This window comes from Oncorhynchus masou, chromosome 5 (genome assembly GCF_036934945.1).
Source record: "Oncorhynchus masou masou isolate Uvic2021 chromosome 5, UVic_Omas_1.1, whole genome shotgun sequence".
In the NCBI taxonomy this organism is placed as follows: Eukaryota; Metazoa; Chordata; class Actinopteri; order Salmoniformes; family Salmonidae; genus Oncorhynchus; species Oncorhynchus masou.
The window spans coordinates 32,179,526-32,203,991 of NC_088216.1; the positions used below are offsets into that span (position 1 = coordinate 32,179,526).

The 24,466-nt window shown below is 42.3% G+C and overlaps 1 protein-coding gene across 1 annotated transcript in view; it reads left to right on the plus strand.

Moving 5' to 3' along the window:
• LOC135539435 (potassium voltage-gated channel subfamily H member 1-like) overlaps nt 1-24,466 on the plus strand; it is a 62,966-nt gene that overhangs the window by 17,827 nt on the left and 20,673 nt on the right. The window contains exons 9-10 of the mRNA XM_064965318.1: nt 3,416-3,613; nt 9,309-9,563. Coding sequence (XP_064821390.1) covers nt 3,416-3,613; nt 9,309-9,563 — 453 coding nt within the window. The remainder of the gene's footprint in view (nt 1-3,415; nt 3,614-9,308; nt 9,564-24,466) is intronic.

Consider the following 24,466-nt stretch of genomic DNA (forward strand, 5'->3'; position numbering starts at 1 on the left):
GTATTCCTCTTGTCCAAATGGGATAGGGCAGTGTGCAGTGCGATGGCAATGGTTCAAGCCTAACACAAGTCCTGGGGAATATACGATCACAGGGGGTGTTTTGGACTCGTATTGTCTCACACAACCAGCAGACACATTCGGTGTCAATGATCTAGAACAAAAGCTCTGGGCAACATGCAATTCCAACCCTAGCACACGCACACGCACACACACACTCCTCACTCTGACAGTTAGCTACCTGCAGCTAAAGCCCAGCTTGCTGCCTTATCCAAGTGTCACCAAAGAGAGACCCTGTGCTTGACGGCAAGCGCTAATGGTGATCACTCCCCCCATGAGGCAACATTTGGAGTTGAGAAGTAGTGAGAGTTTGTGCCTTCAGGGCAAGGTGATTACACTGTGAGGAATGACTGTGTGCGAGCCAGCCTGGAATAAGCCCCAGACATGAGCTAAGTGGCTTGTCAGATTTAGGAGTCAGTTAATGTGTTGCACGGACAATCAAACACACTGAGTGTTAGGACCACTGCATGGTACTAGATTTGTGGGAAGTTGTTGCCATGGCAACCAATGTCCAGGTAGACCATTTTAGCTCATTACCGTAGTAATTTGTGAATATCTTAACAATCTAAAATTACTCTAAATCTGCTGTGCCTTATTACTTGGACTGATCTTTTTATTGATGCACTGAGTACCTGAGACTACTTCTTGAGCCGCCTCAAGAATCCAATGGTAAAAATAGATGATCCCTATGAAAGCACCTGGTTCGGCAGACCACACACAGCATAGTTTCACTACCCCAGTTTCTCCTAGCCCCAAAGCCTGGTTACATTTCCACTAGTTAATGTGAAGAATGTCACATGTAGAGGGTTCCACTACTGTAAAATAAGAACTTGAATTGACCTCAGAATCTCAGATCCTCAGTGAGACCAATGCCTGCTTTAATTTTCCAGTACACAGTCCCAGTCACAAGCTTGGGCACACCTACTCGTTCAAGGGGTTTTCTTTATTTGTACTATTTTCTACATTGTAGAATAATAATTAAGACATCAAAACAATGAAATAACACATATGGAATCATGTAGTAACCAAAAAAGTATATATATTTTATAATTTTATATTCTTGAAAGTAGCTACCCTTTGCCATGATGACAGCTTTGCACACGCTTGGCATCCTCTCAACCAGCATCTTGACGTAGTCACCTGGAATGCATTTCAATTAACAGGTGTGCCTTGTTAAAAGTTAATTTGTGGAATTTTTATCCTTCCTAATGCGTTTGAGCCTATCAGTTGTGTTGTGACAAGGTAGGGGTGGTGTACAGAAGATAGCCCTATTTGGTAAAAGACCAAGTCCATATTATGGTAAGAACAGCTCAAATAAGCAAAGAGAAACGACAGTCTATCATTACTTTAAGACATGAAGGTCAGGTTATGTCGATATAGGACTTGTTTTACTGTGGATATAGATACTTTTGTACCTGTTTCCTCCAGCATCTTCACAAGGTCTTTTGCTGTTGTTCTGGGATTGATATGCACTTTTGCACCAAAGTACATTCATCTCTAGGAGACAGAACGAGTCTCCTTCCTGAGCGGTATGACGGCTGCGTGTCCCCAAGAACAAAGTGGCCTTCATCATTCTCAAATGGAAGAAGTGGAGAAGAGCCTTGGTTAGGGAGGTGACCAAGAACCCGATGGTCACTCTGACAGAGCTCCAGAGTTCCTCTGTAGAGATGGAAGAACCTTTCAGAAGGACAACCATCTCTGCAGCACTCAGAAGCCACTCCTCAGTAAAAAGCACATGACAGCCCGCTTGGAGTTTGCCAAAAGGCACCTAAAGGACTCTGACCATGAGAAACAAGATTCTTTGGTCTGATGAAACCAAGATGGAACACTTTGGCCTGAATGCCAAACGTCACATCTGGATGAAACCGGGCACTGCGCATCACCTGACCAATACAATCCCTATGGTGAAGCATGGTGTGGTAGCATCATGCTGTGGGGATGTTTTTCAGCGGCAGAGACAATAGTCAGGATCGAGGGAAAGATGAACGGAGCAAAGTACAGAGAGATCCTTGACATTTCTTCTGATAACTGAATGATCCAGCTTAGTGTAGGTTGTCAAGACAGTCCCAAGCTGTTGCATTTAACAGGAGTCAACAGTATACTGTTGCATTTTTATCCCAGGCAGCTTCCCATAATTCAGTTGTGTGGCTTGATCAGACAGGTCTATTTGGCCCGTCACTCATCACTGCTGTGCTGGAAAAATGACACAGACATTTTTAGCCCAGCCTAATGCCTCTGAGCATCACCCCATTGTGTATCTGACAGGCCCTCTCTCGTCCCCCTGACTGTTTACCTGTTGTGCTCGCTCGCCGCCTCTGTGAGGATCGATTGCGTCAACAAGAACACCGCAACTTCAGTAATATAGTCATGTCATCCACCTTCTAAAACGTCCTTTGCAAGGTTGCACAATATCCCCTATAACAATTATGATGACCCCTTGGTTATAATAAAGCCAGTGATTATGGTGTGCCACCTGAACGAATGAAAACTAGCACTATGTTTCACTTCCCTTGAAAATGGATGCCACCAGTGTCGCTAATGGTTGACAGGACCTCTATCAATTTCTCTGACCCTGCTGTGAAGGAGTGGGACACTGGAAGGGGAATAGGGTGACACATTGTCAGGCAAAGTGCTGACATGGGTATGAATTGTGAGAGCCAATATTGATTGGCAAGCTGCGGGATCAAGACACAGAATGAGCGATGGCTGATTGGTTAGCAGTCAGTGGGAAGTGAGAGAGAGCGTGACACCATTTGTGTTTACAGAGCATCTCCAAAAGCCCATTATGACCAATGGAGGGATAATGTCCATGGAGAAGTAGATATGATAAATGTAACATGCCACTGTTGTTTTGGCAAGCTGCGGGATCAAGACACAGAATGAGCGATGGCTGATTGGTTAGCAGTCAGTGGGAAGTGAGAGAGAGCGTGACACCATTTGTGTTTACAGAGCATCTCCAAAAGCCCATTATGACCAATGGAGGGATAATGTCCATGGAGAAGTAGATATGATAAATGTAACATGCCACTGTTGTTTTGCTACACACATCGCAGCATTTGCAAGGGCGCATAATGATGTTTCCAAGTTATGACTGTGAATATGGCGATATTATTGTGATAGATTTACAGACTGTCAAGAATGGTTCCTTTGGGTCCCTAGTGCTCTGTTCTTTCACAATTAATAATACACTGAACAGTCTTGTCACTGGAAAAATGCTAATAAACTCAAAACCATTATACTCACCAGCTCATCATTTTAAGGGTCCCTTGGAGTGTTTGCTAGAATCCTTTAGTTGACACATTTACAGTACGCCATATTTGCCAGTACATTGACCACACTCTTTCTTGGTCTTTTCCAGCACTCCTGTATGCCACCATCTTCGGTAACGTGACTACCATCTTCCAGCAGATGTACGCCAACACCAACCGCTACCACGAGATGCTCAACAGCGTCCGCGACTTCCTCAAGCTCTACCAGGTGCCCAAGGGCCTCAGCGAACGCGTCATGGACTACATTGTCTCCACGTGGTCCATGTCTAGAGGCATCGATACAGACAACAGACAAGGTAACGCAAACTTTGTACAAACCTTGCATCTTTATTTTATGGCTAAGTTGGCCTGTGACAGGAAGCAAAAGTTATGCATCACCATGGATATTACTGGTATGTGTTGGTGGTATTATGTTATCGTTGTTATACCATTATTATACATTTATTATAATTATTATTATATTGATACAATTTGTTAGCGATGAAATTATTTACCGATACTCATCGGCCCCCGATTCAAATGTTTAAGATATGACTGCATCAGTCCTCGGACCCCATACCGATCCAAATGTAACATGCATTGGTCAGAAAATCAATTCAAACGTTACGAACCGCCGATTCACTAACATTATTTTCTCATATTACTTTCTTTTTACTTTCCAAAATGACCTCATATTTTGTGACAACTGATGTGTCCACTCCTTCAGTGTCAAAATAAAAGCATGTAACTGTTGACCGTCATTGATCTACAAGTCATTTTGCATGCCGAACAACCCCAGGGAATATCAGTAGCATCGTCAAACTGCACACTGTGCCCAGCTTCATGCGCTGACCAAAGCGAGGTAGAAGGCCTCTTCCTGATCTTGCACATCTGTGTTCGAATGCTAAAATGGCTTGCATGAAATGAGGGTTTATTAGTTGAGTGACAACCTATGTCATTTGCTAGGTTATTGTGATCAATGCACTGTTGAAAATTGTGTTTTAACCAGAATAAAAGTAAGCTACCAGAAACATAACTCTCATCTAGATATACAGTGCCTTGCAAAAGTATTCATCCCGCACTTGGTGTTTTTTCCTATTTTGTTGCATTACAAACTGTAATTTTTATTTGGATTTCATGTAATGGACATACACAAAATTGTCCACTTTGGTGAAGGGAAATGAAAAAAAACTTTCCACAAATTCTAAAAGATTTAAAACGGAAAGGTTCTGTATTCACCCCCTTTGCTATGAAGCCCCTATTAAAGATCTGGCGCAAACAATTACCTTCAGAAGTCGCATAATTAGTTAAATAAAGTCCACCTGTGTGCAATCGAAGTGTCACATGATCTGTCACATGATCTCAGTATATATACAGCAGTTCTGAGTCTGCAACAACACTAAGCAAGAGGAACCACCAAGCAAGCGGCACCATGAAGACCAATGAGTTCTCCAAACAGGTCAGGGACAAAATTGTGGAGAAGTACAGATCAGGGGTGGGTTAAAAAAAATCGGAAACTTTGAACATCCCACGGAGCACCATTAAATCTATTACAAAAAATGGAAAGACTATGGCACCACAACAAACCTGCCAAGAGAGGGCCGCCCACCAAAACTCACAGACCAGGCAAGGAGGGCATTAATCAGAGAGGCAACAAAGAGAGCTGCAAAGCTCCACAGTGGAGATTGGAGTATCTGTCCATAGGACCACTTTAAGCCATAGACTCCACAGAGCTAGGATTTACAGAAGTGTCCAGAAAAAATCCATTGCTTAAAGAAAAAAATAAGCAAACACTTTTGGTGATCGTCATGTGGGAGGTGCTCTGGTCAGATGAGTCTAAAAATAAGAAGGAAAATTATATCTCTGGCGCAAATCCAACACCTCACATCACCCCGAGAACACCATCCCCACAGTGAAGCATGGTGGTGGCGGCAACATGTTGTGGGGATATTTTTCATTGGCAGGGACTAGGAAACAGGTCAGAATTGAAGAAATGATGGATGGCGCTAAATACAGGGAAATTCTTGAGGGAAACCTGTTTCAGTCTTCCAGAGATTTGAGACTGGGACGGAGGTTCACCTTCCAGCAGGACAATGACCCTGAGCATACCGCTAAAGCAACACTTGAGTGGTTTAAGGGGAAACATTTAAATGTCTTGGAATGGCCTAGTCAAATCCCAGACCTCAATCCAATTGAGAATCTCTGGTATGACTTAAAGATTGCTGTACACCAGCGGAACCCATCCAACTTGAAGGAGCTGGAGCAGTTTTGCCTTGAAGAATGGGCAAAAATCCCAGTGGCAAGATGTGCCAAGCTTATGGAGACATACGGACTTGCAGCTGTAAGTGGCTGCAAAAATAATTGACTTTGGGGTGGGTGAATAGTTATGCACACTCAAGTTTTCTGTTTTTGTTTGTCTTATTTCTTGTTGGTTTCACAAAAAATATATTTTGCATCTTCAAAGTGGTAGGCATGTTGTCTAAATCAATGATACGACCCCCCCAAAAAATACATTTTAATTACAGGTTGTAAGGCAAAAAAATAGGAAAAATGCCAAGGGGGGTGAATACTTTCACAAGCCACTGTACCTGCTGAGCGTGGTTTACAATAGATTTGATTTAGATTGTTCAGCAATAATTTTGCTGCACAAAACCCATCAGCAATAGTGTGGTTAGTTTTACTTTAAACAATCAGTGTACATGGTCATTTTTAGACATACAGGTCAAAGTTCATCATTTCATAACAAGGAATCACTTTTGGGAGGTGCACTAATCATGGCTAAAGTGGGAGGAGAAAATAAACTCACTACAATTCCAAATGGTCAAAACCATTCGATTTTGAGATGGTATGATCCAAAATTGTGCTAAATGTTTACTGGCTATGTCATAGCTAATTTGTAAATGATAAATGTTGATACATTTACATTACTAGCTCAAATACTTAATCTGCATAAATGACAAGTTAATTAGTGGGTGGTAATCTGATAGAGTGGTAGATGGCAAGTCTCCTTTATGGCTCAGATTAGGTGCCTACACAGTATGCACCAGGGCTAACCAACCCTCTTCCTGGAGATCTACTGTCCTGTAGGTTTTCAGTCCAACCCTAATTTAGAATATCTGATTCAGATAGTTAAGGTCTTGTTGAGCAGCTAATTAGTAGAATCAGGTGTGTTAAATTAGGGTTGGACTGTAAACCCACAGGACGGTGGATCTCCAGGAAGAGGGTTGGGCAGCCCTGGTATACACCATAGCATAATTTCCACATGCACATGTACACATCAACTCATACAGATCCAGCTCAGAGAGGCCCAGCTCAAGAACTCCATCAGCAGCAGATTTGAATTTAGAATGGAAAATGAATGTGTTTATGCAACAACTATTAGTGCATTGAATCATATCGCATTGATTCATTCTCTAATTCAACCGAATCACACCAAATTGTTTCAAACTAAAACTTAGTGTTCCTGTATCGTATTCGGAGCCCATGCATCAAGATACGCGTCAAATCGTCTTGAAACGGAATGATGCACATCCCTACAATTTATTTTTATTATTGTATTATGTCAAAAGGGAATAGATTCATACTGAACAACAAATACAATCTGATGTTCTGTCAACTACTGTCATATTTCAACATTACCGGTCCTAATTGTCTTCTGGCTCATCCTAAATTAGAATTATTCCTGACCTGGTCCTGCAAATGCCTGTTGGGTATGACCTATTAACATTTGACACAATAAGAGGTTCAGAGGTAATCATGTGCAATTGGCCCCCTATTCCCAGAAGAGGGAGAGACATTTGCAAAGATTCACCCCTTTGAAGTTGATGTTAAATGGATCATTCTTTTTTGGGGGGAAGTTTTGGCTTATTTAAGACATGTTAAATGCCCACACCAGTAGAAATCCACTTTTTTGAGAAATACTATGGCCAGAGCTTACCCATTATGTTGCACAACGATTTAAGTCAATAAGTCATCATTTTTGTCAAAGTGTGATATCTTTGGGCTTGAAGTGACAAATTCGACTGCCCATCTGTGTGAATGCGGAACTTATAGTTACAGCTGAAGTCGGAGGTTTACATACACATTAGCCAAATACATTTCAACTCAGTTTTTCACAATTCCTGACATTTAATCCTAGTAAAAAATCCCTGTCTTAGGTCAGTTAGGATCACCACTTTATTTTAAGAATGTGAAATGTCAGAATAATAGTAGAGAGAATGATTTATTTCAGCTTTTATTTATTTCATCACATTCCCAGTGGGTCAGAAGTTTACATACATTCAATTAGTATTTGGTAGCATTGCCTTTAAATTGTTTAACCTGGGTCAAACATTTTGGGTAGCCTTCCACAAGCTTCCCACAATAACTTGGGTGAATTTTATCCCATTCCTCCTGACAGAGCTGGTGTAACTGAGTCAGGTTTGTAGGCCTCCTTGCACGCACACGCTTTTTCAATTCTGCCCACAAATTTTCTATGGGATTGAGGTCAGGGCTTTGTGATGGCCACTACAATTCCTTGATGTTGTCCTTAAGTCATTTTGCCACAACTTTGTATGTATGCTTGGGGTCATTGTCCATTTGGAAGACCCATTTGCTACCAAGCTTTAGCTTCCTGACTGATGTCTTGAGATGTTGCTTCAAATATATCCACCACATTTTCTCTCCTCATGATGCCATCTATTTTGTGAAGTGCACCAGTCCCTGCTGCAGCAAAGCACCCCCACAACATGATGCTGCCACCCCCGTGCTTCACGGTTGGCATGGTGTTCTTCGGCTTGCAAGCCTCCCCCTTTTTCCTCCAAACATAACGATGGTCATTATGGCCTAACAGTTCTATTTTTGTTTCATCAAACCAGAGGACATTTCTCCAAAAAGTACGATCTTTGTACCCATGTGTAGTTGTAAACTGTAGTCTGGCTTTTCTATGGCGGTTTTGGAGCAGTGGCTTCTTCCTTGCTGAGCAGCCTTTCAGGTTATGTCGATATAGGAGTTGTTTTACTGTGGATATAGATACTTTTGTACCTGTTTCCTCCAGCATCTTCACAAGTTCCTTTGCTGTTGTTCTGGGATTGATCTGCACTTTTCGCATCAAAGTACGTTCATCTCTAGGAGACAGAACGCGTCTCCTTCCTGAGTGGTATGATGGCTGCGTGGTCCCATGGTATTTATACAAGCTGTTTAAAAGCACAGTCAACTTAGTGTATGTAAACGTCTGACCCACTGGAATTGAGATACAGTGAATTATAAGTGAAATAATCTGTCTGTAAATGTAGACCAAGTACAAAGTAGATGTCTTAACCGACTTGCCAAAACTATCATTTGTTAACAAGAAATTTGTGGAGTGGTTGAAAAAATGAATTTTAATGACTCCAACCTAAGTGTATGTTAACTTCTGACTTCAACTGTACATGTCGTTGCGGCGTGCATGATCATGAGCAGTCATTGTAGGCTATAATTTAACTTCCCTGTGAGCACAGGCTGACTTGGCAAAGCCTGCGAGAAACCTTCCTGCCAAAGATTGCACCATGTCCATTACAATGTAAAAAAAACGCATATCAGCTATCTTTCAATAGTTAACCATATTACTGGGGCTTCATCTTATCATTTCATATATTTATAAGGTGGATTTGCGGCTGCAATTTATGAACGATGCCAAAACTTTGTAGATAACTATATATGGCAAAGTCAAAGATAGGGCATTGGTTTCCATATGTGGCAAACTTTTCCATAAATCAATGCTTATGACAAATCCAGCTCCAGAACCAGCCATAGTGCCAGCTGGCTAATTTTTTGAACATGATGTTGTAAAAAAATGCAATAAAATAAAATGCAACACCATAACATTAGCTAGTTAGACAAGGTTAGCAAGATAGCTAGATAAGGTTAGCATGCTAACTAGCTACACTGACAGCTATCAGTGCCCTATTTGTTGATGTTTACCAACTCCATGAGAAAATACCCTAACCAATTTGTGAATATGTATAAGTAACCTTCGTCTTGTGCAGGTGTTGCAGATCTGCCCCAAGGACATGCGGGCGGACATTTGCGTCCATCTTAACAGAAAGGTGTTCAAGGAGCACCCAGCCTTCAGACTCGCGAGCGACGGGTGCCTACGGGCTCTGGCCATGGAGTTCCAGACCATCCACAGTGCCCCCGGAGACCTCATCTACCACGCGGGCGAAAGCGTAGACAGCCTCTGCTTTGTGGTGTCCGGGTCCTTGGAGGTCATCCAGGATGATGAGGTTGTGGCCATATTAGGTGAGGGTTTATTTATTCTTAATTTTTAAACCTTAATTTATCCAGGAAGTGCCATTGAGGCTAGAAGACAAGAGGGAGACATGGCCAAGAGGCCATCTTTGGTATCTGTATGTATAGTCAAAATCTGACACTCGAAAACAATTGCATACTAAAATGGTGTGTTTTCATGTCCATATTAGTGACCTTTAAATGCATAGAGCATTGATGGACCTGGATTATTGCTCATTTGGTGAAATTGAGGTCAGAGTAAAGTGGATTGTGCTGAAAAACATTTGTTTCCTGTTTGTGTACACCTGGCTGTAAGGTATTGCATCACATTAGTATTCAAGACGACACTAGAGACTCTGATTGCTGAGATCCACCCTTTGATGTGGGTTCACGTCTGCTGTTTTAAAGCGTAAACCAGCCTCATAATAGCAAATTACATCTGTGCTTCTTTTTAATTAAAAGTGATTAAAAGCGTTCATATTCTGTTCAATCTGTTCAGGAAGTATGCTCAAGGGCCTACATTGAGCAAACTCTATTTTTATGCATTAAGTAATTTTTTGATAAGAGCCGTGACAATATCTATGCAACCCCTTCAGGCGATTCTCGTGAGGCCGTTATTATGTGGAAACGAATGTTGTGAAAATTTGCAGTGTCCAAGCAAACAGTAGTAGTCCTACTTGTAATAAACAGAATCAGCTTTGTGTGATTCTCGGGAGGTGACGTACAGATGTAGGATCTTAATTTGAGCCAGTTTGCTACAGCAGGAAAATAATCCTGCAGCAACAGGAAATGTGAATTATTATGTAGAATATGATGGATTTTTTTTCTTCTGAAAGTTGAGTCTGAAATTTCAAAGTGAAAATGACAAACTTCAGAAGCCTTTTTTAAACCTCATATGCTACAAGTTAAAAAATATCCGCATTGCAGGAAAGTTCTCCTGCAACAGGGTGGTCAAACAGGGCGGCGGGTATCCTAGTGGTTTGAGCGTTGACCAGTAACCGGAAAGTTTTAAAAAACTGTTGATGTGCCTTTGGGCAAGGCACTTAAACATCATTTGCACCAGAGGCACCGTACTACTCTGCCTGACCCTGTAAAAACAACAAATTTCACTGCACCTATCCGGTGTACAATATGTAACAATAAAACAAATAATAATCATTAAGATCCTACATCTGTTAGGTTTAACCACATAAGAAGTCAAATGAAGACAAAAGGACACTTTCTGAAATGACTGGGACCTAATGTGAAGGGAACTTGGTCACACTTTCATTTAAAAGGCACTGTAGGTGTACATCAGGGTTCTCCAACCTTTTCTAGCATGAGAACGACTTTAAAAAAAATACATCAAAAATGGAAATGAAAAAACAACATTGCAATTTTGCGCCACCACAATATTTTTCCTTACAATATTAAATCGGACAAAAATGGATTACATAATAGCTATATTAACCATATTTTCTCATCTCATTTTAAAATTAATTTTTTCACATTTTTCAAAATTGTTTAAACATGTTCAAAATTAGTCCTTCCAATCAGGTGCGCTCCAGTAATCCTTGTCATGCACGCTCCTCGTGATAGAATAAATGTCTTTATTCTCTTCACAAACTGCAAATTCATCATGCATTTCCATGGCTTGACATAAGGTAATTGACCACCAGAGCCATAAAGATATTTTTGACCATTGTTTTTAACTGATACATCAAGTCAATTGATTAAGACATAATTCTAATGTCATATATAATTATATGGTCACTTGTTTATACTGTACTTTGCTAACACTATAAAAGCAATATGAACTAGAGGAGACCATGGCATGTGCTTAGAATGTGTTACTTTCGTCCCACCCGTCTCTCCTGTAACTTCTCCCGGGCTAAAACGCAAGTCTATAGCTAGCATGATACTTGAAACCTATGCTGTAATTTAGTCACTAGATGGGTTAATAAAATGACATGTGTTTTGATACTTTAAACACGTCCGGGTCCGTTTTATTGCCATGTTATAACCAGCAGCACACAGCAATGCTGACCATATTTAGCTTTTATGAGAGAGAGAGATTTGCATTCAGAAATGCAAGCTGCCTCACTTTCGAGGGGCTGATGCAGTTTCTTCTCTCAGTAATTATTTATCCCGTTTTCGAGAAGACCCCCTCAAAGGGAACGGATGTGGCCACTATGCAGAGTCTCCCTGTCATGACTTTGGTAAGCCGTAGGTAAACAGAGGCCTTGTTCTTCCACCAGGGGCTCCTCCAAATAGGATCGAACCTCCATTATGGCATTTGCTGAGGGATTCCTTTGTGTTGCATCCCCAGTTGCTCTCTCGTCAAACAGCATCCAAACAGCAGACGTTTGTGGCATTACTGCTGGTGCTTCTGCTCCATCTGATCCCTCTTCTTCCTGTTGCCCTGGTGCCTGAGCCAGCTGACTGCTGGGGCTGTCCCTCCCTTTTGATGGGGTTATTCTTTGAAGAGCCTCATCAATTGCTCTGGCATCAATCGCTCTGGCATCAATTGCTCTGGCACACTTCTGTGTAAGTGCAGCGGTTTCTGATAGCATGTGATTATATTCCATTCTGTGGAACTTTCTGTCCATTGATGAACATAGGGTATCCATCAACTCTGTCACATGTCCTGTGGTTACATTTGCTTCTCTCTGGTGGTTGGCTGTGATTCGCTGCAGACCCTTACACAGTAGTGTCACATAGCTGTAAAGAGAGAACAGTAACTTATTTGTTCAGGTTCATGTTTTGTCTACTGAAACTACATTCTCATCTACTGCTCATATACAGTGACTTGCGAAAGTATTCGGCCCCCTTGAACTTTGCGACCTTTTGACACATTTCAGGCTTCAAACATAAAGATATAAAACTGTATTTTTTTGTGAAGAATCAACAACAAGTGGGACACAATCATGAAGTGGAACGACATTTATTGGATATTTCAAACTTTTTTAACAAATCAAAAACTGAAAAATTGGGCGTGCAAAATTATTCAGCCCCTTTACTTTCAGTGCAGCAAACTCTCTCCAGAAGTTCAGTGAGGATCTCTGAATGATCCAATGTTGACCTAAATGACTAATGATGATAAATACAATCCACCTGTGTGTAATCAAGTCTCCGTATAAATACACCTGCACTGTGATAGTCTCAGAGGTACTTTAAAAGCGCAGAGAGCATCATGAAGAACAAGGAACACACCAGGCAGGTCCGAGATACTGTTGTGAAGAAGTTTAAAGCCGGATTTGGATACAAAAAGATTTCCCAAGCTTTAAACATCCCAAGGAGCACTGTGCAAGCGATAATATTGAAATGGAAGGAGTATCAGACCACTGCAAATCTACCAAAACCTGGCCGTCCCTCTAAACTTTCAGCTCATACAAGGAGAAGACTGATCAGAGATGCAGCCAAGAGGCCCATGATCACTCTTGATGAACTGCAGAGATCTACAGCTGAGGTGGGAGACTCTGTCCATAGGACAACAATCAGTCGTATATTGCACAAATCTGGCCTTTATGGAAGAGTGGCAAGAAGAAAGCCATTTCTTAAAGATATCCATAAAAAGTGTCGTTTAAAGTTTGCCACAAGCCACCTGGGAGACACACCAAACATGTGGAAGAAGGTGCTCTGGTCAGATGAAACCAAAATTGAAATTTTTGGCAACAATGCAAAACGTTATGTTTGGCGTAAAAGCAACACAGCACATCACACTGAACACACCATCCCCACTGGTTTGGGCCTGCTTTTCTTCAGCAGGGACAGGGAAGATGGTTAAAATTGATGGGAAGATGGATGGAGCCAAATACAGGACCATTCTGGAAGAAAACCTGATGGAGTCTGCAAAAGACCTGAGACTGGGATGAGATTTGGAGATTTGTCTTCCAACAAGACAATGATCCAAAACATAAAGCAAAATCTACAATGGAATGGTTCAAAAATAAACATATCCAGGTGTTAGAATGGCCAAGTCAATGTCCAGACCTGAATCCAATAGAGAATCTGTGGAAAGAACTGAAAACTGCTGTTCACAAATGCTCTCCATCCAACCTCACTGAGCACGAGCTGTTTTGCAAGGAGGAATGGGAAAAAATTTCAGTCTCTCGATGTGCAAAACTGATAGAGACATACCCCAAGCAACTTACAGCTGTAATCGCAGAAAAAGGTGGCGCTACAAAGTATTAACTTAAGGGGGCTGAATAATTTTGCACGCCCAATTTTTCAGTTTTTGATTTGTTAAAAAAGTTTGAAATATCCAATAAATTTCGTTCCATTTCATGATTGTGTCCCACTTGTTGTTGATTCTTCACAAAAGAATACAGTTTTATATCTTTATGTTTGAAGCCTGAAATGTGGCAAAAGGTCGCAAAGTTCAAGGGGGCCGAATACTTTCGCAAGGCACTGTACATATATAGTACTGGATTAAATAATGATGTAGCAATAATTGCTTACTGTACCTCTCTCCACTGAACTCCACAGTGACCTTCTCAAAGGATTCCAGGACTCTGCACACCTCCTCCACCACCTCCCATTCCTCTTGGGTCAGAGTATCAACAGGTGCATTGACAATGGCCAGGGTAGAGATGATGGCATTCTTTGACTCAAGAAACTGCTTCAACATATAAAATGTTGAATTCCACCTTGTAGTGCAATCTTATTTAGGCCTCAGCTCAGGCATCCCCATCTGGCATTGTGTAGACATTAGTTTTTCAGCACCAATTGTACTCCTGTGGAAGTATTCCACAGCTGCTTTCACATTGTCCACAGTGGGCTTCATCACCTTCAGAGCATCTCTTACAATCAGGTTGATTGTGTGGGCAAGACATGGATGGTATCGCGCCGTCCCAACCTTCGCTCTCTCTCCCCCGCTACTCTCTCCTCTTCCATCCTATCATCTCTTCCCTCTGCTCATACCTTCTCCAACCTATCTCCTGATTCTGCCTCCTCAACCCTCCTCTCTTCCCTTTCTGCATCCTTTGACTCTCTATGTCCCCTATCCTCTAGGCCGGCTCGGTCCTCCCCTCCCGCTCCGTGGCTCGACGACTCATTGCGAGCTCACAGAACAGTGCTCCGGGCAGCCGAGCGGAAATGGAGGAAAACTCGCCTCCCTGCGGACCTGGCATCCTTTCACTCCCTCCTCTCTACATTTTCCTCCTCTGTCTCTGCTGCTAAAGCCACTTTCTTCCACTCTAAATTCCAAGCATCTGCCTCTAACCCTAGGAAGCTCTTTGCCACCTTCTCCTCCCTCCTGAATCCTCCTCCCCCTCCCCCCTCCTCCCTCTCTGCAGATGACTTCGTCAACCATTTTGAAAAGAAGGTCGACGACATCCGATCCTCGTTTGCTAAGTCAAACGACACCGCTGGTTCTGCTCACACTGCCCTACCCTGTGCTCTGACCTCTTTCTCCCCTCTCTCTCCAGATGAAATCTCGCTTCTTGTGACGGCCGGCCGCCCAACAACCTGCCCGCTTGACCCTATCCCCTCCTCTCTTCTCCAGACCATTTCCGGAGACCTTCTCCCTTACCTCACCTCGCTCATCAACTCATCCCTGACCGCTGGCTACGTCCCTTCCGTCTTCAAGAGAGCGAGAGTTGCACCCCTTCTGAAAAAACCTACACTCGATCCCTCCGATGTCAACAACTACAGACCAGTATCCCTTCTTTCTTTTCTCTCCAAAACTCTTGAACGTGCCGTCCTTGGCCAGCTCTCCCGCTATCTCTCTCAGAATGACCTTCTTGATCCAAATCAGTCAGGTTTCAAGACTAGTCATTCAACTGAGACTGCTCTTCTCTGTATCACGGAGGCGCTCCGCACTGCTAAAGCTAACTCTCTCTCCTCTGCTCTCATCCTTCTAGACCTATCGGCTGCCTTCGACACTGTGAACCATCAGATCCTCCTCTCCACCCTCTCCGAGTTGGGCATCTCCGGTGCGGCCCACGCTTGGATTGCGTCCTACCTGACAGGTCGCTCCTACCAGGTGGCGTGGCGAGAATCTGTCTCCTCGCCACGCGCTCTCACCACTGGTGTCCCCCAGGGCTCTGTTCTAGGCCCTCTCCTATTCTCGCTATACACCAAGTCACTTGGCTCTGTCATAACCTCACATGGTCTCTCCTATCATTGCTATGCAGACGACACACAATTAATCTTCTCCTTTCCCCCTTCTGATGACCAGGTGGCGAATCGCATCTCTGCATGTCTGGCAGACATATCAGTGTGGATGACGGATCACCACCTCAAGCTGAACCTCGGCAAGACGGAGCTGCTCTTCCTCCCGGGGAAGGACTGCCCGTTCCATGATCTCACCATCACGGTTGACAACTCCATTGTTTCCTCCTCCCAGAGCGCTAAGAACCTTGGCGTGATCCTGGACAACACCCTGTCGTTCTCAACTAACATCAAGGCGGTGGCCCGTTCCTGTAGGTTCATGCTCTACAACATCCGCAGAGTACGCCCCTGCCTCACACAGGAAGCGGCGCAGGTCCTAATCCAGGCACTTGTCATCTCCCGTCTGGATTACTGCAACTCGCTGTTGGCTGGGCTCCCTGCCTGTGCCATTAAACCCCTACAACTCATCCAGAACGCCGCAGCCCGTCTGGTGTTCAACCTTCCCAAGTTCTCTCACGTCACCCCGCTCCTCCGCTCTCTCCACTGGCTTCCAGTTGAAGCTCGCATCCGCTACAAGACCATGGTGCTTGCCTACGGAGCTGTGAGGGGAACGGCACCGCAGTACCTCCAGGCTCTGATCAGGCCCTACACCCAAACAAGGGCACTGCGTTCATCCACCTCTGGCCTGCTCGCCTCCCTACCACTGAGGAAGTACAGTTCCCGCTCAGCCCAGTCAAAACTGTTCGCTGCTCTGGCCCCCCAATGGTGGAACAAACTCCCTCACGACGCCAGGACAGCGGAGTCAATCACCACCTTCCGGAGACACCTGAAACCCCACCTCTTCAAGGAATACCTAGGATAGGATAAAGCAATCCTTCTCACCCCCCCTTAAATGATTTAGATGCACTATTGTAAAGTGGCTGTTCCACTGATGTCAGAAGGTGAATTCACCAATTTGTAAGTCGCTCTGGATAAGAGCGTCTGCTAAATTACTTAAATGTAAATGTAATGAATGATGGGTCCATTTAAAAATGTTCATGGCATTGGTTATGTTAGCTGAATTGTCGCTAACACAACAGACCACTTTTTCGTCTACTTGCCATTCTCTGGCCACTCTCAACTGTTCCTCTGCCAGGTTCTCTGAGGTGTGTCTGTCGCTGAACTCAAAGCAGTCCAGGAGACAGCTAGACATAAAAAAAATCTTCAATGAAGTGGCATGTAACCGACATGTAAGAAGTGTTTACCCTTGATGTCCAGCAGTCAGTGGTAAGGCAAACTGCAGTAGCTTTTTGGACTCCTTCCCGCACTGAAGCCTGTGTGCTCTCGTACAGTTTAGGAATAAGTGATTTTGAAAGGGTTTTCCTGCTTGGAATTGTGTCCATTGGATTTAGACTGTTGCTATAATTTTTAAAACCTCTGTCCTCTGGCAATCATTTTAGCCAATGCCATATCAATTTGGCCTTGTTTTGCTACAGACATAGACTTTGGCATAAACTGGTCCAAATCAAATGTATTTATATAGCCCTTCGTACATCAGCTGATATCTCAATGTGCTGTACAGAAACCCAGCCTAAAACCCCAAACAGTAAGCAATGCAGGTGTAGAAGCACGGTGGTTAGGAACAACTCCCTAGAAAGGCAGAAACCTAGAGAGGAACCAGGCTCTGAGGGGTGGCCAGTCCTCTTCTGGCTGTGCCGGGTGGAGATTATAACAGAACATGGCCAAGATGTTCAAACGTTCATAAATGACCAGCATGGTCAAATAATAATAATCACAGGCAGAACAGGTCCATAGAAGACTGTGTTTCTGTGGGTTGCGGAGTAGGCCTACTTGACTGAGTGGATACGCTGGCTCCACCACTATCACTAGCAGGCCTGCTAGTTTCACAAAGCTCAACTACAGCTAGCTTCACAGTTGGGTGCACAGTTCGCATATGCCGGTGTAGGTTGTGCGTAGAACCGACTTTATATGAGATTTTGTTTTGGCAAATTCTACACTGTCCTCTAACATTGTCTATATTATTAAAATGCATCCAAATGCTACTGTGCTTCTGACTAATTTTCCAGCTGTTGTTTTCACAGCTGTCCTTCCTCTCTCTCCTCGGCTGCTAAGTGTGTGACTGTGAGTGAGTTGGCTCGGCCCTCCCTCATGCATCTTTGGTTCATTGGTTGACACTGCGTGTCTGATTGACAGGAACAACAGGTGAGGCTGTTAGTCTGAGCAGACAGTCACAACAAATATGTGCGCTTGAGCATTTAGGCCTATATTATTTTTTTTAATTAGATCATTATTTTCATTTAAATCTTTTGATTATTCATATCTTAATTAAAAAATATATTTTTATAAATAGATTCTGCTCTTCTGACATGCGAGCCGGCTCCCAACGTTCACCTACAAGAGCCGGCTCTTAGAACGCGAACGACCCATCACTGCTATGGAGTGATAGACAAAAGTGCGCATCAAACAGACAGACGGGTAAAATTGCTGGAAATGAATTGGAGATATTGTGTTACATTTGGCCTTTTAAGCCTATATTGTGAAACCAGGGGTGGGACAATGTCAATGTGGCTTTGATTGGATAGTAGCTGGGGTCTTTATGTTTATAATAGGTTGCGATGGAACTTATTGTACTCATAACAGGCTGCTTTGTACTCATTTTCACTTTGCTTTCAATTTAGCTACTTGGGTCATCCCAGACTGGCTGCATAGGTTTTGTTCTATCCCAACACTACCACACAAAATCCCAACCACACGGGCTTGATGACTAGTTGATTAGGTAAATCAGGTATTATAATTTGGGGCTAGGAAAAAATAGTTTCAGTTTAGGGAAGTCCCGGACCAGATTTGAAACCCCTGCACTATTACAATTGAGTCAAAGTTTTTCATCTTAGCCACCCACTATATAGGAACAAACATGCCATATTTGTGTCAACCTGTAGTGGATGATATTATTTTCAAATGAAATGCTTGTGTGATATAAGCATTTAAAAATATATTTAAATTGATTTAGAACCTTTTTCTTGGTTCCTTCAGACAAAGTGGGTGAGGAGAAGGGGCACTCTTGAGTCAGACCTCTGACAGATGCTGGTCCGATGATGGTCTGTTAACTCATCCTCACAGAGATTAGCTGTGTCACTGTGACAGAAAAACGCTTGTAGGAAGTGGGATGATGAATTTACAATACTCTAGGGCTGCTCTCTGCATCCTTTCCGTGATTGTTTTTTCCTCCAACTCGTCAAGCTTGAAGAGTGGTTATCACGATGGAGCTCATATTTACGCCAGGGATAAATATTTGGATTGCTCTCTCCCTCCAGCGGGGACTTAACCTTTAAGAAATGAGCAGGAGAATATCGCTCACCAAGAGGGTCTTCATTAAACTTTTTCACGAGCTTGTCACGTTTCGACTGCTACCGACACTCTCCCAACAGTTGCCCACCTCTAAGCAGGTTGAGCCAACACTTATACGTAAAATTGTAATAGCAATGTTTTTGAAATGGCTGAAATGTACATACATTTTCCTCTTTTTTTAAACCTGAAATTGAAATTGTAGTAACAGCCGTAGCTTTAAATCTCAACAGTGTTTTGTTTTTTTGCTTGACTGCACCGAGGTCCAGGCAAGAAGTAACTCCCCAGGGAATTATCATTTTCAGTTGCAATTTGCTTTTACCTCATATAGGTGTTGGGCTGTTGCAGGCTTTGATTTAGTTTTCGAAATGTTCGAAACTCTGTTGAGGGAGGAACTGTTTTTTACATATTGTGTATATGAATTTCTGTTGGTTGGTAATGTAAATTCTTGCACATTTAAAAAAAAAAATACTTTTATGTTCGCCAGCTGGATAGGCAAACATCACGAGTACTAAACTGTAAACGAATGAAAACTTGTGTACTCTCTCTGCTGATCATGTCAGCCAATCACGTTGTCCCTATCTAAAGGTAGTAAACGGCTGGTGAATCCTCGATAGAGATAGCTGTCCGACAAACTGCTATTAGGTAAAGTGTTTTTTGTAATCTATTGTAAACTATTTAGTAATAGAAACACGATACAATCAATGCAAGCTGTAAAATTACTCCCAATTTAGAACACAGCAACATCGGTAATGTAGCTAGCTTGATAAAACAAGTAGATATGCTGCTACCTAGCAGAAGCGGATAGCTTTATCACTAGCTAGCAAGTCATTCTGAGATGAGCAGCATTTTAACTATCAGTTTTTTTCAAGTAATAATTTAAGACTACACCAATCTATAGGACTAGCAGTGTAAATCTAATACAGTCATCAAGGCAGGACCCACTAATTTAATTCATACGGATTAATATGAAATACCACATATGTCAATAGTTGGAGTAGGATGAATGCAGAGCACCCTGCCCGACTGTCAGGATGGGGCAGGAACTACATTCCTTTACTGTGATTTGTTTTATTCATTCTTGTCTCTCACTTTTGTCTAATGTGATTTATTCAGCTCTCCTGTTTCCTGCTCTAAGAGATCAACCACATGCCATTCACCAAGCATGGGCTGATTCACTCACCTGTGAGGAGAACTATCCTTCTGTAGTTTGAACTAGACTTGCTGTCACTATTTAGAAGTTGAGACTGCATATGCATTTGCCTGTTGTCTTTACTTCGTGGGTTTTGTCTTACACGGTATAGTGCATTTCAGAGTTAAAGAACACCAACTACAGATACACGTGCTTGTTTGAGCATCTCAGTTTAGATTCATTTTAACAGGTGACAAATAGATTAATATTGTAACATGCAGTGGGGAGAATTATATTGCCCCAGTCAGGAGCCCAGGCTTTCCCCATAGATGGTAGAGTTCTCGTCTCTGGACCATACAAATTTCTTGTTAGCAAACTATAGTTATGGCAAGTTGGTTAGGACATCTACTTTGTGCATTAGAAGCTTCTGATAGGCTAAGTGACATCATTTGAGTTCATTGGAGGTGTACCTGTGGATGTATTTCAAGGCCTACCTTTCAAACTCAGTGCCCCTTTGCTTGACATCATGTGAAAATCAGCCAAGACCTCAGAAAAAAAATTGTAGACCTCCACAAGTCTGGTTTATCCATGGGAGCAATTTCCAAACGCCTGAAGGTACCACGTTCATCTGTACAAACAATAGTACGCATGTATAAACACCATGGGAACACGCAGCCGTAATACCACTCAGGAAGGAGACGTGTTCTGTCTCCTAGAGATGAACGAACGTTGGTGCGAAAAGTGCAAATCAATCCTGGAACAGCAGCAAAGGACCTTGTGAAGATGCTGGAGGAAACAGGTACAAAGTATCTATATCCACAGTAAAACGAGTCCTATATCGACATAACCTGAAAGGCCGCTCAGCAAGGAAGAAGCCACTGCTCCAAAACTGCCATTAAAAAAGCCAAACTACGGTTTGCAACTGGACATGGGGACAAAGATCGTACTTTTGGGACAAATGTCCTCTGGTCTGATGAAACAAAAATAGAACTGTTTGGCTATAATGACCATCGTTGTGCTTGGAGGAAGAAAAGGGGAGGCTTGCAAGCCAAAGAACACCATCCCAACTGTGAAGCACGGGGGTGGCAACATGTTGTGAGGGTGTTTCGCTGCAGGAGGGACTGGTGCACTTCACAAAATAGATGGCATCACGAGGAGGTAAATTATGTGGATATATTGAAGCAACATCTCAAGACATCAGTCAGGAAGTTAAAGCTTGGTCACAAATGGTTATTCCAAATGGACAATGACCCCAAGCATACTTACAAAGTTGTGGCAAGGACAACAACGTCAAGGTATTGGAGAGGCCATCACAATGCCCTGACCTCAAGCCTATAGAGGTGTGTTGGCAGAACTGAAAAAAGCGTGTGCGAGTAAGGAGGCCTACAAACTTGACTCAGTTATTCCAGCTCTGTCAGGAGGAATGGGCCAAAATTCACCCAACTTATTGTGGGAAGCTTGTGGAAGGCTGCCCGAAACATTTGACCCAAGTTGGAAAAAATTAAAGGCAATGCTACCAAATACTAATTGAGTGTAGGTACACATCTGACCCACTGGGAATTTGATGAAAGAAATACAAGCTGGAATAATTCATTATCTCTACTATTATTCTGACATTTCACATTCTTAAAATAAAGTTGTGATCCTAACTGACCTAAGACAGGGAATTTTTACTGGGATTAAATGTCAGGAATTGTGAAAAACTGAGATGAAATGTATTTGGCTAAGGTGTATGTAAACTTTCGACCAATGTACAGTTGGTGACCAGGGTGGGATCCTTTCGATACGCCTATGGGGCCTGGGCACACAAATGCTCCTAGAGAGAAGGGGGAACACTGAAGCATGCCACGATGACAGTTCTACGGTCTCCATCAGAGGTCCAGGCGTTTGGCATAGATGGTAAAGCTTTAATTTGTGGACTGCAACATTGTAAGATTGTTACCTCTACGGCACTTGATGTACATTCATTGGTAGGTTACACTATATTTAGATACATCAAATACTGCCTGAGACACCTTTTTCTATTTGTCTTCGTACAATAAATGGTGAAACACTATTTGTAATGGTGGTCTTTGTTCATATGTACAGTATATGCATGAAACTTAGATTATGGAAAACATGTCTCACACATTGTTAGTAGAATAATGAATGGATTGGGAGGATTTTAGAAGGTTAGTAGAAAAGTAAATCATTTAAACCACCTAAATAATTCTTATGTTCACATAACATTTTAGTATTTGAAACAAACATTAATTTCATATATGCCTACAGGCTCTATCAGGTGGTGTAGGGCTTCATTGTAAATCAGAATTTGTTCTCAACTGACTTGCCTAGTTAAATAAATGTTAAATAAAAAACATTTAAAAAAGATTATTCTAATGCATCCAACATTATGCATGCCCACCATGGTATTAGGCAGCTGCTATTTGAGAACTCGTCTGGTTTAAGGAATCTTATTGCAGAGCACATTGTACAACTGTTTTTAGAGAAGATTGTATTGCAAGGTATGCTATATGTGTTTGGCCAATATGCATGTGCAGCTGTCCTCTTTTAAAAAAATCTCCATTCTTGCATACATGACACACACACACATATTTCTATCTACATGCTTTTATTTGGGTTTCTTTAAAGCTGCAGCTAGTTATATGAAATTAGACACATGGCTAAGCTAGTCAAACTGTAACATTGGCTAGCTTTCAATAAATTGCCTAAATGGTCAACGGAGTTACATCTTCATAAGATCAGGACAAATCGGATTGCATTTTGCATATTTCAAGTGCACTTAAATAGATATTTATCTTATTTCAGTTTTTGGGAGCTATGTTCCTCTTCGTCAGACAGAAGCTCGTGTTTTCACCAGAGGCTGTGTTTACATCGTAGATAGATGCAGGCCATTGGCTGCCGTCATCACAAGGGGTATGTACTGGAGTTCTGATTTGGTTCCATGTTTAGCATTGAGCAGACAGAATGGTGAAAAATGCTTCTTATGACAAAATATGCAAGAATTGAATGTGCCAACAAATGTTATAGTCATCATAAAAATGTTTTACGGTCATATACGAAAAAGTGGACCATCCCTCAACGGGGATTGATCAAGTTCAGGTTTTTCAGGTTCGGCCAAAGACGTAATATAATGACAACCATGATGTTGATCAAATTAAGCCTGGTTTGTTGTAAGGTATTTTTACTATGGTAGCTAGTGTAAGCCTAAGAGCGCCTATCTAGCTATGGTTCAGCTCAACGTCAGCATTCCGCTAAAGCTAGCACGTTTGTAAGACTGCATAAATTATGTTGTTTACTTCGCTAATGTTTTGCAGCTGTGTAGCCTATATTATTATATGAATTATACTGTATGATAACGTTACTTTACCTTTATATTCGTATGGGAGGGATAAACGTTCGTTATTTATATGCTAACGTTACTTGATCATGAAGCATGTTAATGTTAGTTAGCAGGAGTTCGCTTTGTATTGCCAGCTAATTTAATGTGTACGGATGAGAAAATAAATCCTTGCTTGTGGATTGTAGCATTATTCAACAATAGTTTGTAGTTTGTTTTAGAAGAAAAGTTGCTCTGCTTTTAAATAGTTTGTGCGTACTGGCAAGTGGCTACTGTGATATGTACGGTATATTTGAGCTGTCGACCAAGAATGTTGCATTGCCAACCACAACGAAAGGTAAAGCAAGGATGTAATGTGAATTGAAAATTAGATATACAAACCCAATGGGAAGAGGATATTAACATATCAAATCTAATGTTATTTGTCACATACACATGGTTAGCAGATGTTAATGCGAGTGTAGCGAAATGCTTGTGCTTCTAGTTCCGACAATGCAGTAATAATAACCAACGAGTAATCTAACCTAACAATTTCACAACAACTACCTTATACACACAAGGGTAAAGGGATGAAGAATATGTACATAAAGATATATGAATGAGTGATGGTACAGAACGGCATAGTCAAGATGCAGTAGATGGTATCGAATAAAGCACTTCTCTCAAAGCACTTCATGATGACGGAAGTGAGTGCTACAGGGCGGTAGTCGTGGGGGGCACACAATGCAAATAGTCTGGGTATCCATTTGATTACCTGTTCAGGAGTCTTATGGCTTGGGCGTAAAAACTGTTGAGAAGCCTTTTTGTTCTCGACTTGGCACTCCGGTACCGCTTGCCATGTGGTAGTAGACAGAACCGTCTATGACTGGGGTGGCTGGGGTCTTTGACAATTTCTAGGGCCTTCGTCTGACACCGCGGTCAGAGAGGTCCTGGATGGCAGGCAGCTTAGCCGCAGTGATGTACTGGGCCGTACGCACTACACTCTGTAGTGCCTTGCGGTCAGAG